At 36.6% G+C, this 17,945-nt stretch overlaps 1 protein-coding gene across 1 annotated transcript in view; it reads right to left on the minus strand.

Annotated features, from left to right (window-relative positions):
- LOC122516503 (serine-rich adhesin for platelets-like) overlaps positions 1 to 17,945 on the minus strand; it is a 117,225-nt gene that overhangs the window by 8,828 nt on the left and 90,452 nt on the right. Inside the window, exons 2-5 of the mRNA XM_043634366.1 lie at positions 2,587 to 5,708; positions 1,608 to 1,733; positions 1,343 to 1,453; positions 833 to 1,019 (exon numbers count right to left, since the gene is read on the minus strand). Of these exons, the coding sequence (XP_043490301.1) occupies positions 833 to 1,019; positions 1,343 to 1,453; positions 1,608 to 1,733; positions 2,587 to 5,708 (3,546 nt within the window). The remainder of the gene's footprint in view (positions 1 to 832; positions 1,020 to 1,342; positions 1,454 to 1,607; positions 1,734 to 2,586; positions 5,709 to 17,945) is intronic.

Below are 17,945 nucleotides of genomic sequence, written 5' to 3' on the forward strand. Positions count from 1 at the left end.
AATGATCGGCGCTTATTGTGTATGCTGGAAAGAAGAAAAATAATAAAATTAATGATTTATCAACACGTTGAAAATTTGTCTCTATCAAGATCTAACTTCGAAACGGATTATTACTTTTATGTGTTTTCCATTCGTCAAACTAATTTGCTTTTAATTCGATATTTACTGTTTCTTTTTTCTTTTTTTTTTTAATCGACGTTTCTCGATTGTGAAAAATTTTCTCTACCAACAAATTTTACAAATTTATAAACCATAAATTAACATCGGTGAGTGAATATAATATAATAAGAATGTAGGATGACCACCAAATTGCTTGATCAGCATATTTTGCAAATAAAAACATCTACGTCAATGAAAAAGAAAAAAATGAAATAGCCACAGTGATAGTGTTATTAGTAGTTTTTATAAACATTTTGTTATCAAGATCCACGAAAGAGGAAACAAATATATAATAACCGTTCATTATCGAAGATGCGCCATTCCTAAGTTTTCTTTTTTTCTTTTTGTAGACTCTGAGATAAACTATAGGAAAGGAATTCTTTTACGATTTAACATTAAACACACTTTTTACGATGTTTTCGTCATCAATGAAAACATAATGAATAGATGCCGCTTTAAATAGATTTATATTAAAAATGTATTAGAGTCGCGTCGAGATACAAACATCGAACGGAATAGAAAAACAAAATTATATATAAATAATTCAATTATAATGAAGTAAATATATTATCATATGAGAGAGAGAGAGAGAGATTCAATAATGTTAAATATATAATTAAATATTATATGTAAGAATTTGAACGTTCAATAATTAAAATGAAAAAAAACTCACCCTCTTCGGTGCAACAACCTAAAAGTGTTACAACATTGGGATGACTACCAAGTTGTTGCATGATCTCTAGTTCTCGAACAAGATCTTCTTTTTCTCGTTCTGAAGCACCTTCTTTTACAGTTTTCACAGCCACCAATCTCGTTGTACCCTGATGACCAGTCAAATCATCGGCTTCGGCTTTCCAAACCTAACAAATTATAACAAATATTACGTTTAAAAAGATTCTACTCATATTTATTGGTAAAAAGAAAATAACGATTATAATTCATGACATTTTGACATCTATGGACTATTCGTTATTTCATCAACATAATGAATTCAAGAATTCGTGTATTCATTCACAAGGAATTCCGTGTATATAATCATGAGATTTCTATATTCCCGTTAAAATGTACCTTTTTACGCGAGCTTTTTACGCACGACAAGAAACGCATCCCACGTATGCACGATTCTCTGGCGATTTATTATCCCGCTTTCCGGCTGAGCAGAAAAGAAAACATAATGCCTTACCTGTCCAAAGTTTCCTTGCCCGAGGACCGTCTGTAACCTAAGCTTATCTCTAGGAAACTCCCATCTGGATTCTTGCGAGGAAGGTGGTGGTGGTTTCTCTGCTTCGTGACACTGAATGGATGAATAAAATGAAAAATAAATAAATCAAAAAAAGAAAAAAAAACAAACAAACAAAACCAAAAAAAGAAACGAGAACGAAATATAAGAAGGATTAAATTGTAGAAGGAATAATTATTAGTCCTTTCATTTGAATTTGAATTCTTACCAAATGTTGTATCCTCGGTAGTTTTGTAATCGCTTTTTCTATGGATGTTTTAAAATCACCATTTTCAAGATTAAGAGCATCCTTTCTGTAACTTATCTCGGATGACGTGTCCGATTCTTCGAGCACCTGCATAAGTATATTATCAATGTTAATTTTAAAAGAAAAAATATTCTATCACGTCGCACGCGGTAACGGCCACGGCGACGAACAGTCACAAAGAAGTTGAAAATATTATTATTACGAGAAAAGACAGAGAGTTTGACGTAAATTCAAAGCGGTAAATAAATCGACTAATAAAGAATAATAATAATAATAAACATAATGAGAGGAACGTCTGTCGTTGGGATTTAAAAAAAAGAAATAAATTTTTCTTTATTTTCAGTCGAAATGATCTAATAGAACGTCACATTTTTACGTTTACTTTATTTTCTCTATTTCTCTGTCTATCTTTTTTTTTTGTTATTTCAAATAGGAAAATCTTCGAATAAGGTATTAGGTATATACGCGACTTCGTAAGGCGCACGAATCCCGCGACCATAATCACGGGTCGAGAGCTCTTCGATCGTTCGATGATTCATCGAGAATCATACTTGAGACAACGCGATGACCGATTTTTTATTGTCGCTGTATTATTCTACATTATAATTCTTTATCGCTTTTTAAAGTAATTAATAACGTCTAAAACTTAAATGGAAATGAGAGAAGCTTTTACAACATGATAAATATTATTTTAGTATGATAATTGTATACTACTCGAGTACAATGACTCGGTGAAAAGAGAATCCAAAGAACTCGGACTACTTTCGCTCGCGCGGAGCAGTTTACTTTCAAATCTACGACATCTTTCCTCTTTCCGTCTCTCTCTTTCTCTTTTATTCTCTCTTTTTCTCTGTTTCTCTGGGTCAAGCCTACGCTAACCCAGATACCAAAAAGATGTTGCTAAAACGAAGCCAGTTTACTTTCCAGATCTAAAACTCACCTTACGATTCCTAATAATCAGTCTTCTTAAAATGAGTCCAACGCCAACGGCAATTGGAAATACGACGAGAGTAGCCAAAATATAGCTGACTACAGCTACTGTTTCTTGAGAAGCGATAGTATCGCCATCGTGTCTCTTGGTCACTTCACTGATATTCACTGATTCTCGTGGGCTAACAGCGATCGAACCACTATCAAAGAACGTCCTATTAAATTCGATGGGTTGATACCCTAAGTCAGAATAATCCGATATAATGGAGCGATTAGGATAACTCGATTTGTATCTCGTCCTGTTAATGAAAGTGGAAGATGTGCTTGTAGGTTTGGGAGTGGTTCTAGGAGTAGTTTTAGGGATGGATTTAGAAGTGGGTTTAACGGTAGGTTTGCTGGTAGCAGAAGGAGTGGTATATCGAGAAGCTGGAGCTTCCTGTGGAGACTCTTGCACGTCTTTAGTCGCATTACTTTCCTCTAAGGGAAGTTCGATCGTACGAGTAGCAGGACCGAGGGTGCTGCTGTCGTTGAAAATGTCTGAAGTGTTGTAGAGCTGCATTATGGGGAGCACATCGTCTTCCTGTTTTGTTTTGTCAGAAAGACTGCGCCCTCTGTTTTCATGCATTTCGTGTATATGTTTTTGTCCAATTTGAGTAGGTAATTGACTCGTCGTCGAAATGGTAGACGTTTCCAAATTCGGAAGAGTATTACTCTCCGTACTCGAGGTGTTTTGCGATCTATACATTTTTTGAATTTCTGATGGATCAAGATCGGCTGCTAAACCGAAAGGTCTGTCTTGATCTGGTTTCCTACTAGAAGTTAATCGATTAAGAGATTCCGTCGAAGTCGAGGTGGGAGTCTCTTTGGTGGTCATACGATTATTAATCGATGTTGTTTCGACAAGTAACTTGGGTGTAACCGAAGAGACGGGTGCACTAGTTGTGACTTCCGTCATTATTGTTGTCATAGTTGAATGCTCGTAGTTACTTTCCTTCGGAACTTCGTCTTTGGTATCGGACTCGGAGAGGCTCTCGGTCGATGGTTCAGTTGATAATGATGATGGAAGAAGATCGACGATAGTTGTTTCTTCCGGTACGTTCAAAGCTAACAAACTTTCATTCGTTGTAAGTATATTCCCGAAGGTTTGATTGACCTTCAAGGAGGTTTCATTTTCAGGACGAGATTCATTCTCTCGACGCTCCAGATCAAGGGAATTTTTTCTGTCAGCGTCGAGGAGAAGGGAATCTCGCGTGCCCGTGGAAGGCATTGCTTCCGGGCTCGCGTCAGTTGGGTTCACCACACCGCTGTGTAAAACAGCGCTAGCTGATTTTCGTAGAAAACTTCGATGATGATGATGATGACGATCCGCGGTAGTAGCTTCGTCGATAACGAGGGCTACTCGATCAGATAAATGCTGCTGATAGTATTGTCTATTTCGAGTAAGAGCGCTCGCGATTCTCACGGGTGCGCGTTGCGGCGCTGACTGAGTGCCGGCTCGGTGGGCACCGCTCGCAAGAACTTTTCTTCGTCGTTCCCCCACCAATGAGGGAGTAGCGATCGTGCTCGGTCTTCCAACCGCTTCGACGCTCCTGCCAGTACTGAGTCCAGCGGATTGTGAGGGCTCCTCGCTGACGCCGGCAGCACTGGCGGAAGCCTCCGTCGACGGTGACTCTACCCTGGTGTTCGTTATCTCGCTAGAAGCATTACTCCTCCGAGAGCTTCCACCACCTCCTGTTCTTCCTACTTCGTCAGCTCTTCCTCTTCCTCTTGCTCCAGTCTCTCCACTTAGCCCAGGTCCGGTGTAGTTGCGCAACAGTCTTGTCACGTTGGTTATCGTATACGCGTACACGTGTTGCGGTTGATGCCGGCGAGTCTCTTGCGTTGTGCTCCTCGACGTCGTCGTCGTCGTCGTCGTCGTCGTCGTCGTCGTCGTCGTCGTCGTCGTCGTCGTAGAAGAGTCTTTAATCGATGGTTCAGGTTCTATCACGACGATTCTTAAAGTCGTTGAACGGGTCGTACTCTCGTCGATACTGTTATTCTCACGAGATTTCTTATCATCCTTCGAACGGTACTCAGAACCATTATCAATTTCTGCTTTTTCTTCGATATCTTCTACCTTCTTACTTCTCCGAAAACTGCCTCTTGACACTTTTGTCTTCTGAACACTATCTTTATCCCTACTCCGCTCCTCCACTTGCTCTTCCAACTTCGTTATGTTATCATTTTGCGTCATGTCCTTGCTAGGGATCACGTTCGTGGCGATCGTTGAATCTGACAATCTCGCTTTCCTGTAATACGAATTCGGTAAATCTCGTAACGTGCTCTTAGTAATCTTAGATACTTTGTTCTTCTCGATTATGCGTCTTTCCAAAGCAACATTGGTCTTCTCCTTTGAGATTTCTTCAGGTGGAGATGTTGTCGTTGTCATTGTCGTTGTCGTCGTTGTTGTTGTCGTTGTCGTCGGTGTTGTTGTAGTCGGTGTCGTTGTCGTTGTCGTTGTAGAAGAAGACAAGCTAGTTCTCTTGCTAGGGTTTCTCCTTCTTAAGGTTGGTGGAGTGACTGAGACAAGCTCGTTCGAATCGTTAACAATTGTCGTTACGTTCTGCAGCTCCGGTTGTAGTTTCTGACCAAAATACAAGAACTGCGACATGTCCTCCATCGGAATGTTACTTTCAACGGGTCTAAAGTGCTTGTAAAGGGACTCCGGCATGGATACTGTATTTTTTCTACGGATATTATCAGCTTCCAAAGACTTGAAAGGAATGCTCGTTACTGGCGCCATTGTCATTGTGGACTCGGTGTCCTCGTGGCGTTCACTCATCAACGTCGTTAGGTTCTCTTCCATCGTTGCTCCCAACGTTTCCTTGTCAACGTCGGTCCCGTTCTTTGGTAGAGAAACACTGGCATAGACTTCGTGTTTCGTCTCCTGTGCCTCCAGGATGTCTGGTGGATCCTTTAGAGTGACATCGATGAGACGGCTGTTACGTTGCTTCGACATTCGTCGTCTTCGTGCTGCAAGAATGTTTCGTAGGACCTGTTCCCTCTTAGCTTTCGAGGAGAGTACTTCAACCGAGTATATCTCCGTACTCGAGGACACCAGACCTTGAACTTTGTCTTCCTCCTCAGTTGTTTCTGCGAACAAATAAATGAAAATTAATATACCACCGGCTTGCGTACTTGAAAAGCCGACTGTTAGTCGAGTGCAGTGCGAACGTTTTTTGTCCGCGAAACCGTTTCTTTCATTTTCCTGTCGTCGCGTGTCTTGAATAATGCAGTCCACCCCGTTATCTCTATCGTAATCAAGAATCATCATCTGACCTTGAAGTTGCACAGACGCACAGAATCCTCTTAGCACGAAATTCTAAGAGTACTGCTACGCTCGGAGAGATCGTTTCTTTCTTTATTTCTAGATATGAAACGAGTAGCTCAAGGAAGAAAAAAGGAAAAAAGAAAAGAGAAAAAGAGAAAGAAAGAGAAACAGAAAAAGGGAATATAGCTATGAATGCCGTCGTGTATGTTGGTTAGCGTTGGAAGGAGGCTACGAAGTCGTGGGTTATCGCCGCGAACGTGACCGCATAAAGGATCGTAATATTTTATGAGAACACGTGTATGAGGAAGGTCAGTATTGCTCCTGTTCTTGTTTTGCGAGTACGCGAGCGTGCTACGTTAGTACCAAGCTCGACGATTCAACGAGTCGGCCTACTAAACTATAATATGAACGCGTTATATGCTCCAAGCTACGTTTCTTCTTATTTTTCTAATTAATTAATGGCAAGTCTTTATCCTTATCGATGGGGAAGTTACAACGCTGATATCGTAATATTTTTCTAAACATAACGTCATATTTATCAGGTATTAATACACAGGTATTACACGCAATATGATACACATTGAAGGACAAAATTATGAGTTCAGATCTTTACCAAAAGAGATAATCTCTTACTTGTTATCGATGTTTATTATCTCGAAGTTTATACCGAGAACCTTGGCCTTGGCTATGCTTTCGATATCTTAAAACGATCTACTACGATGGTTCAATATTATCGTCAATTTAAAGAAGCATCATGAAACGATTTTATATTATACAACGACTGAAATGCTAAACAAAAGGATTCTTTGCACTTATATAATAATTACTGATTGATGTTTCCCGTTTCGTCGATTTAACAATGTTAACAAGCCGTATTTAATCGATTCCAACGAAAAGATCTTTGTTACATACATTGAAAACGATGATTTAAGAACGACAATGATGTTAAGTAAGATCGAGAACATCTACGATTACGATAGTTTAGTATTATCAAATGATCGTGAAGTACCACTTTGAATATCAACGATTAATCATTAAATATTTACATAAAAATTTGCCCTATCATCGTTTCTTCTTCAAACCAATGCCGTTGGCTATAATATACGCGACGAGATCTCTAGCTTGTTCAGTATTTCTTCGTCTTCTTATAGCCAGAAGTGTATTTTGTACCTTTATCTTTCTATCTCTCTTTCTCTTTATTTCTCTTTCTCTGTTTCTTTTTATTTCTCTCTCCCCCTCTCTCTCTCTCACTCCCTCTCTGTCTTTCTTTGTCTTTCTCTTTCTATCTAACTGTCTCTTTCTAGTATATTCAGAAACGGTTCGTTTCACTCTTGTGGCCGTCTTTCGCGAAGCGTGGATCCGCTTCCGTTCGTGGATCCTGGCTTGCAACTATACAGAGGACATTACGTTCAAACTCTACGAGTTTCACGATCAATGACAAACACCTTCAATAGTTTTGTTTCTTTTTTTCAAACCTTTTTTTTTGCATTATTATGTCATCTCTCACGTAACATTGCAATTATTTTTTTATAAACAAATTAACGAGAGAAACAGATTTGCTTCGAATAATTATTTTTCATTTATATATTACGTTGAGAGTAGAGAAAAATAATTAACAGAAATATATAAGAACGAAGTAACAAAATGATTTCATAATAGTTCAAAGGGTTATCACTTTTTGTATTATTTATTTCTTTTTATTACTTCATTAAGAACTCTTTTTTTGTATGTTTTAATATATTTTTCATTAAAAATAAAAATATATATATATATCTAATATTTTATAAAAGACGTATATGATATTTGATAAAAATAATTGTTATTAAGTGCATCTCTACGAAATATCAAGTCACACACTCGATATAAATGAAGTATATAAGAAAAAGTTAAACAATTTTATCGACATGTAGAAAATTCGAGAAAACTTTATCAACGTGTCGTATTATATAAACACATACAATACTTGAAATTCTTATGAAGCTAAAGATTGTGAACTATGTTAGTCGAACATAAATAAGCGACCATAATTCGATAGGATAATCGATAAATGGGAACAGTTTAAGTTCGATCCATCAGAAGATCGTATCTTCGTTAGTCACGATCGCGATCGTTTTAGAAGCTTCCTTTTTTTAAACTACTACCTCTTGACGATCCTTTGAAAACACCGACGAGCAATTAATGACGTAAATCGGGATGATCCATCGAAGACCAACGACCGAGGAGGATTAACGATCCATGCCGATTTATCGATCGATTTGAAAAGAAAGCTGAAAAAAGTATTACACGTTGGTTCTTTTTATGATTTTTCTTTTTTTTTTTTTTAGAAGAATCAAAGGTCACGGTCTCTTCTTCTCTTTAAACTTCTTCCCCCTTCCCATTTTATTCCTTTCCTCCTCCTCATCTTTTTCTTCCTCTTCTTCTTCTTCTTCTTCTTCTTCTTCTTCTCTTCGTTTCATAATTCATTTTGTGAACGGAACTACGGAAGGAAGATGGCGCGAATGCACGCGATTAATCCTGGTAGCGATGGCAACTTACGCGCGTGATTACGTGTCAAAGATCGCATCGCACAACGTTCAGCGTGTTGCATAATGGCCATGCGATCCTCCTCTTTGGTAAAACGACACGTACGTAAAAAGCATGTCTGCAGACACGAACAATAATGATAAATGTTACCTAAACGACACGTAAGACAGTTTCTGTTGCTAACTTACGATCAATTGTCACCGATGTAAAAACGTTTCATTTAAATAACTCACGTAATACACTAATTGACTGTCATCAAAATGAAAATGATAACTTTAAATGTAAATTGACAATACGATCCTTTCGCATGTAGAAATTTTATTTTTTATAATATAGTAATACGTTTCGATTGTATAATTATTATAAAAAAAAGAAACTGAAAATTGATAATGTTTGCTTTATTGTTTTTTTCTTTTGAGTATACCATAAGCGTAGTAGGCTTGTGTGTTCTGTATGAGTTAATTTTCATTTTGTCAAAGTTAAGAGAAAGATTATATGGCAAAGATAGTATCATCTTGCACAACAGTTATATAAGAATTCCAGGGACATTACAATGGATTCTCGATGTTGCATTAAATCGTATGCAAGTTCTGGTAGAACAATAGAACGCAAAGGATCGAATGGGTGTTCGCGAAAAATCATCAAATACTTTTCGGAATGCTTCCTGATTGATGGAAATGATTGATACGAGAATATAAAGGAATTTCGACGTATCAATTTACGTGTCAAGAAAAAAGAAAATGAAAATAGTTAACCAGGTATTATAAGAGTTTACCTTCGAAGTTCAAAGTTCTTAGCTTCGTTACCTCGACGAAGAACGCACGTTCCTACGATCACGATCAAGATCATTGACTTCTCACGAATGTAAAGCGATCCCTCGAAAGCCTCCGTACTGCAGCTAGGATCTTTCGTCCGGATATCACGTAGACTCGGAGAAAGGACAGGATTATCATAGTCGTGCATCTGCAGGACGTCACGTTCTGCCACGTCGAAGTCTCTTTTGTGACAAAATATTTTCTTAGTTTATTTTCTTTTTTCATGCACCATACATATTTACCTACTCAAATTTCGATCGAGACGATCGTATTATTAATTTACACAGAAAGAAAAAAAAGGAGAGAGAGAGAGAGAGAAAGAGAGAAAGAGTATTGTACGAATCCAGAATTTAAATGGAATTCAAGGACGAACATATAGGTTTTTTTACATTTTCATCGACATTGTTCAAAAATCATCATTTCTAGCACGCACGCACGCACGCGATGTCTTCGATTTGACCGAATTACTCAGTTTGATCTTGATAAGTAGCAAGCATGAAATTGTTCCGCTCTACTACGAGCATGAAAGTTCGTCGACTGCTTTTAGAACCTATTACGATTCACCTATCATAAAAATTATCATTGATATTACAACAATTTTTCTTTATATACTTCGTTTTTTTTTTTATAATATATATATATATGTATATTACAAACAAACGACAAATAAAATCGAAAAGAAATTTTCTATCGTAGAACTATGAAAGATATTTATATTTTTCTTTTTTGCTTAAATTTTCATTTAAATAACTCGTTAATAAAATTTATGTATCCCGAACCCGTTATTTCGAAACAGACTGTTATTCTCCATTCATTATTCGTGAAATCGTTCGAGTCTACCGGTCGGCACGGCTAATTATATTCGATTATAGGTATAACCGGTGAAGCTCGTACCGGTTCGAGCGCGCCAGCATCGAGATAGTACTCGATATCGACCGAGAGAAAGGAAAGGATGACTTTCCGGCGTGCCTGGCCGTTGGATTACGTTCAAACGCACGTTCAAGGCTATCCTCAAGATCACGGTCACGTCGCCGATACCCTGGACGATCGCCATCAGTCATCGTACGATTCTCAAGAACACCTATCTACTACCTATCTATTTACTAGGAATATACCAGTATGTTTATATATATATATGTAAATGTATTTACGTGTTTATGTATGCATCATACTTATATCTTTGATATCATTTACATGACTCATTATACTTTCCTTCAAACGAACGATTTTTTACTCGTTGTTATCTATGTTGCACTAGTTTTTTGTTTGTTTGTAGAATACTTCTGATAAGTGAGCGTCTAATTTGCTAAACCGTTTAACTGTGTAAAATATAAATTATTCTATCGTTTATTACTCAACAAACATAATTAAAAAGTTTTTTTTATTTAAATTGAATTTAAGTTAATTATTAAGAAAATTTATTTTAAATATATATTGTTAGTCATCAATCAAGTGCTTTGACATTGAAATTTTAAATAATTCTAAAAGTGGAGTTTATCGTTTTTGCCTTCGAATAGTTTAAATTTTCGTATTTATCACACATAAATATTTACATTTTTACTAAATGTGTTATTTTAGAAACATTTGAGGTATTTAGACATAATTATCAATAATCCTGTAATTTACTGTTGTATAGTAAATGTAAATATTGATGTGCATTTGAAAATAACATGAGTAAAGCCAATGGACATTTGTTTTTTTTAGTCTTCCAATAAAATTTGAGTAGCAAAAATTTTGGCAAGATAATTAATGTAATTTTCTATTTTACATTAATAAGATGTAATAGTGTATTAGAGAATTTTGATTTTTTTTTTGTAAGAATAGTTTTAGCCTATTCTTAATATCGTCGTTTATTACGAACTACGACTCGTATATCATATACTTAACTCGAAAGAAAAAAAATTGATTAACACAAATATTACTTAACCTTTGCATAAGATTTAGAAATATTATCGATCTCATCTCACGGCATTATTATACGCTCGGAAAGAAACGATAAAACGATATTAATAATGATCGTAACAGTACAACGATCATCATCGTATTCCCCTGTTGGCTAGATTCGAGACCGGTTTTTGAGGAAACGGCTAAAGTGGCACGGGCCGGTAAAGTTCATTGCCATTTCGAGCACCATTTATTCCCACTTTTAGCACCCAACTGTATAAGCATATAAAAGGGTACACATATGTGTATACACGTAAACGGTTTATACACAATTTAAGTCTTTAAAAGAATAATCAAGATTGTCCATCTTCATTATAAGCATTCCTACAAAGGAAATACCGCTATAATGTTGATCAGGATGGACACCAAAAGAATTAAGAAGTACTATGAATTATTCTCGATGATTTTGACTTTATTTGGATATATTAGAAAAGTTAACAAATCAACAAACTATAATATAGAATCTAGAATATAATATAGAATTCGACGCGAGAAATAGTAACGAATTTTATTTTAATAACGAATTAATTATAATAATAATAAAATATTACATCAACAATAGATTAATAATAAAAGTTAAGAAACTGATGAACTAAATTGCAGAATTTTGGCAATAACTAATATTTAATAATAAATCTATATAATATATATCAATAATAAATAAATTATATAGATATTAATTAATTAATTGATCAATATACTAATAATAAATTAGTAATAGAAGTTTCCAAACCAATGAACTAAAATTATATAATACAATTTTTATAAGAAATAGTTACGATCTTTTTTATAAAGTAGAAATTGATGAAAAATTTGAGGAGAAAGGTAATGTAAGAAAGAGTAAGAAAAAAGGATAGAGAAAGAGAAAAGGAAAGGTACTATCAGAGATGTTGTCATGAAGATAGTAAGAAGAGTCCTCGGCCATTGCTCGATCGCGAACACATCGTCGGATGTACGTACGCTGATAATTTACACGCGATCGTCTTCCGGCACGTTATGCCGTGGCTAATGAGACCACGTGTCCTAGCGGCGCGTTACATAAAGGCGTGGATGCACCTCAAGAACGAAAGAAAGAGAAAGAGAAAGAGAGAAAGAGAAAGAGAAAGAGAGAGACCAATACCAGCCGTTGACTCAAGTCGCTTCATCTTCGAGTCACGCTTCTAACAATGGTAAGAAGGAAAACGTTTATCAGGGCCAATGCATTTCAGCTCTTCCCGTCAACTCGTTCGACGTATATTTATGTATTATTTTAATGTGAAAAATGCATCAAGTTATTCGTTCAATTCACAAACGACCATTCTCCTCCTTGAGTAAGAGAAATTATGTAGGTCAGTATGTCCGGTCTTTTCCGAGAAAAGTCAACGACCTCCCGTGTTTACGAGTTTGAATTAAAGAAAAAGAGAAAACAAAACATGGGTATCTAAATCCATGAGTAATATTTTTTCTTATGATTCTTTGGTGATTTTCTTTAAAGAAAGATGAAAGAGATTGATAGTAAAATTGAAATAAAAAATAAAAAAATGAAAAAAAAAAAACAAATAAATTTGGTTGTTTTTCGTTTCTCGCACTTCTTATTCTCTTCGCGAGAGATGCGAGACAAAGCCTGTAAGGATAGTTGGATAAGTATCGTTACATGTGCCAAGGCACCGGGGATGGTCATAATGTAAGCATCGAAGGAACAACAACGACGACGAGAGAAAGAGAAAGAGAGAGTCCTGAACCGTCCATTGTATTCCGTAAGCGGAGTCGCAGGTTCAGGCAGCCTTGAAGTACCGAACCTCCCAGCGCGACAAGATGATGCATCGTTACAATGCGCCGCGCTATACTTGCCCTTTAGGGTCACGCAGAAAATCGAAGGGCTAGTCTTGTAGATATCGAAGGGAACTGATCTATGTATCCAGCCCTTCTCATTCCGATCTTTCTGATCTTCCTTCGTGCATTCTTTCGAAAATAGGTCTGATATTTTTGTTTTGTTTTTGTTTTTTTTATTTTCTTCAAAATCGAAAGAAACAAAAATTTAATAACGAAGGCGAACGATCCCAAGGATGTTATTTTCTCAATGTCAAGGGTTTGCTTAGGAAGACGTACTGGTAGTGTTCATTTTTTTTTTTACGGTTTGGAGGGATACCTCTAAAAGGGTCTATCGTAATCGGTCCTCTTTCAAGGATAAACCTGAATTCCAGACGATCGCCGCCAAAAACTTGCCCGGTCAAGATCACCAAATAGAAGAAGAAGAAACGTTGATCGTCTCGGACATAATGTTTTCTAAAGTTACCTGCCCGATGATATAATTCCGAGGATCTCGGAACACGTTCGTAGGAAACTCCTTTTATCCTTAGAGGAACCAGATCTTTCAGAGACGAATCAACCGTTACGTTATTCTTCTTCCTTACTCGGAACTTACTGGATAATTTCTTTGAGAGGTAAATAATTATTAAAAGTCATAATAAATCTAGATAAATAATATTAATAAATAATCTATAAATATTATGAATAATAATGAATCATTCTTAATAATAATTTATCTAAATATTTATCCAAATATTTCAGCACACACGAAATGCAATTTTCACAAAATCCCTATTATACACCAAGCTACAGTTTTTCAACTTCTCTTCAAAAGTCAAATCATTTCTACCTAAGAACATACACGCAATAAGCACGTACATATGAAGAACCGACTCGAGTTCTTCTCACGACCTTAATGATCTCACAAGAGAAGCTGTCGGAACGTCTTGGCGCGAGCCTTGAACCCTCTTCTAATCGTGGTATTAACATACATAAGTAAAAGAAATGTCTATCAAATATTTATGATTTATGTTTAAACAAAATAATTTGAGAAAATATATATATATATTTATAAAATAGTTTTATGTTCACACAGGACCTTGAATGATGCTGAAGAAAAATATTACAGATATCTTCTCTTTCATCAATATCGAAGATTTACGTTCGATACCGATCAGGGGGAGGACTGGCTTGAGAAAACAATGCGACCTTTTATAAAAAATACAAGTAAAAAGAGACAGAGAGAGAGAGAGAAGGAGAGGAGAGAAGACACGTCACGAACGACTGGTGCTCGCATAGGTTTCCAAGTCGCAAAAGGAGTACATGAATCACGTTATACGAAGGCAAGTTCACGAATGGCGGAAGAGGATTCGTCGATCGTGTCTCGGCCAAGAGGGTTTCTCGCGACATTCTATATCCGTTTGCCCTTTCGAGGGTTTAGCAAGGAAGCGCAATAATGGATATCGATGATGTCGGAGAAGACATCGGCATGTCCGCACGCATTCCGGCAGCAAGTTATAAATCACTGATTCGTATCTCAGTAAAGGCTCCTTAACCAAACGGATGCTACTGTCGATTTGAATTACAGCCTTTACCCTTTTACCAAGAGTGTCGTCTAAGAAAGAAAGAGAGAGACTCTGATGCCAGGACACACGGTAAGACTCTCAAACTTACCCGTAAACCTTTACCGCCCACGTTAACATTCTATGCGAGACTTAAAACTTCAATCCTTGTACTGTGTCTTTACGTAATTTCCCCCCCCTCCCCTTTGAAAAACAACATATCATTTTACAAATATTTTTATCAAATATAATATATAAGAAAAACACATGAATCATTCAAAAACGAAGTAAAAAGTGAATAAAAAGAGACATAAAAATTTTATAGATAGCTAGTCGGGCAACTATTGTCTTTTGTATCCGAGCAGATTCCAAGGCAGGTGATGCCATAAATTTAGTTAGAATCTCTGAAAAGCCCTCTCGAAGCTAGGAGCAAACTTCGAACGATCTGAAAATATCACAACGGCGCCGCGAATCTACCGCTCGAGTTCTTATGGGAATGCCATTGTTTCGCTTTCGCATAAGGGAGATAAGGAAACATCGCTATAGGATTTATTTATCCTGATATAAATCCATCATCCAACGATTTCATATTTTTCTGATATGATTTTTCTATAATCTTTTTATAATATATATAGGAAAATAAAAACGATATTACATAAAATAGATCTAGATGATTTATAATATACATAATCGTTTTCAATGAAGATTTATAATCAGCTAAGTAAGAATGATAAGCCTGTTCAACGTCTTTACGCTCCAGTGCTAGCATATTCTCGTTGTCAGACGACTTAGCCTTGCCTAACGTTAAGTCCTCCCATAAGACCCTTCCTTCTTTTCTTACGACGACCATCCGACAGGAGGAACGCACCACTCGCTACAGCTCGTACACGCGAGCCGTGTTGTGGTGCTGACTCTAGAAGGATGCGGCCATTTTGTTATATAACGTTGCACGCGAGGAGTCTCCTCCTAAGCAGAAAAATCTTCAGACAATGCCGCGTGCACGTTAAGGCTTCGAACGTATACCTTAGGATCGCCTAGAATCCAACGACCCCAAAGATCTTCTCCTTTGTCTCTTCCGTTTTTACTTAGAAAGAATTCCAAGAAAATCAACGTCTAAAGTGTCCTAGTCTTGAAGGATTCATAAGGAAAATACGAACGTTTGTATAATTGATGATTAATATTATTGCAAGCCTAACATGCCGTTCTAGGGGTTGAAAGTTTGTACATCGGATTTTCTTTTTAATATTAATAATACAAAAATAAAAATCATTATTGTCATTTTTTGAAAAAATATTATTATTATTATTTTTCATTATTTTTTAGATGAAAAATAAATTTTTTTTCAAGATATTTTTATTTATATGTAAAATAAATATTGTTCCGAACAATTTATAATATAAAATTAATGATTTCCTACTTCTTAAAATTATTAGTATTCACTAGAATTATTCGAGATTCCGGAAAACCTTGAAAATAAGTAAACAGGACACGGCGGAACATTGAACTCGGTAGCGAACTGAGCTCGTGACAGATGTTATTCAGGTATTGATAAATGTTACTGTCGATAACAAAAAAATGGCTGGCTTTGTATAGACCAAAGGAAAAGTAAAGAGAGAAAGAGAGAAAAGTCAAAGGGTAGAAAACGTTGTTGAAAGGTAGAAGAAGGAAAGGGTAAAGAACGATCGAAGGGAAACGTAAATCGCCCAAAGGCTAACACGGCCATCTGTTCATCTTGGTATCCGCGTAAACCATTGTCGAAGATTTTTCCCATCGACAGTGGCTATTTACCAAGGAACCTATAAGGATTTACAACGGCTGACGGTAGCCACGCGTGTTTTGTCCGAAGGCATCGCATTCCCATCGAATCCTCTCGCGAATCTTTTCGAGTTTAACCTCAGACAATACGAAAGGGCACGAATCAATTGTTTAAAAATGCCGAAAAATTCTGTAATTGCGAGCTCTGGTATTTCCATCGTGTGCTAGAGTAACACACGAGCATTGAAACGTTTCCAACCGATGTCTAACGCATACCTTACACCCAAGAATTACGAGTGAGAACTCCATACTGCGACAGATAAATACGTATTGAATTCAAAGTGTTTCATGCCGCAACAAGATGCGTTTATGTCACTTTGCAGGCCATCGATTTATATTCTAATTGTAACCAGACACGTTGAAGTCAAAGTTGGTAATATCGGACAATAACCTGGATAATGCATAAAGTACAATATGCATCTGATTCACAGATTTACTATTTCTGAACGCTGATTCCATTCAAGGATTACTCATTCCTCGTGAGTCATTTGTCCTTTTTCTTATTCTTCCATTCTTCCTTCCTTCCTTCCTTCCTTTCTTCCTTCCAACCGAAGTTCCAAATAAAGTGGTGATGGGTTTAGCATAAATTTACATGTTTATATCTCTGAGATTAATTTTCGATAGATATGCAGATTTCCAACGTCTTCCTACAAAACGGAAATGAAAGATTTATAAATATATATATATATGCGTCTAGTTGAGATACCTAATTTTCTTAGGACCAACTCGATCTGCCGTTACATTTTTAAGATCTATCCTTGGGGCGTTTCGCTTCGTTTAATCTTCACTCGTGATTTTCTTCGGAGCCGACGGCGCGACCGCGAATCTGCATGTCGTAATGACTTCCTGCCGTAAAACGGCGAGTAAAAGGGAACGACCGAGCTACAGAGCGATGTATGCTGTGTTGTACTATACAACAGATTTTACAGAGTGCTGCTAGCAAAGACGAGCGAGTATAGTAAAAGCAAAACACTCCTATATAGTTTCACTTGACAAAAATTTAACCGCAATATCTATTGTAAATTTATATCCTATTCGATGTTTTTATCGATACTTTCATTCTGATCTAACGGGTACTTCAATAGAATATTGAAAGTTTTATATTTTCAATAAAAAATTTGAACAGTCATTAAATCGATGGTGATACGATTTTGCAGGGACAATCGTTCAATTTTTCATAAAAATAAAATAAACGTAATCCAGCACACCGATGGTATCTTCGAATGTTAGGTAAGTTGAATTTATAAAGGTAGCAAAGGTGATAAGAGTTCGAAGAGCACTAGCGATATATGTAGTATATTGTCGTGGAAGTAACGTCGTAAAATTTACGATCGACCTAGGAGGAAGTTACCGCGAGCACGACTATATTCTAAAGGACTCTCCCTCTAGCAGGTGTACTAAGGTATATGTATTCTATCGTATCTCGATCGTTAGCGTCAGGTGTCTCGAGAGAAGTAAGTACCATGCATACCTTTGAGGGCTCTATCGTCTGATACGAGAAAAGGGAAGAAATGTGAGTTAAATAAAATGAAACTATCGTAAAAATACAAATAAAGAACATGAAATTCGTAAAAATACGAAATTTTATCAGATCAAGAATCCGCACCCATCT

This window comes from Polistes fuscatus, unplaced genomic scaffold (assembly GCF_010416935.1).
Source record: "Polistes fuscatus isolate 324 unplaced genomic scaffold, CU_Pfus_HIC Scaffold2, whole genome shotgun sequence".
In the NCBI taxonomy this organism is placed as follows: Eukaryota; Metazoa; Arthropoda; class Insecta; order Hymenoptera; family Vespidae; genus Polistes; species Polistes fuscatus.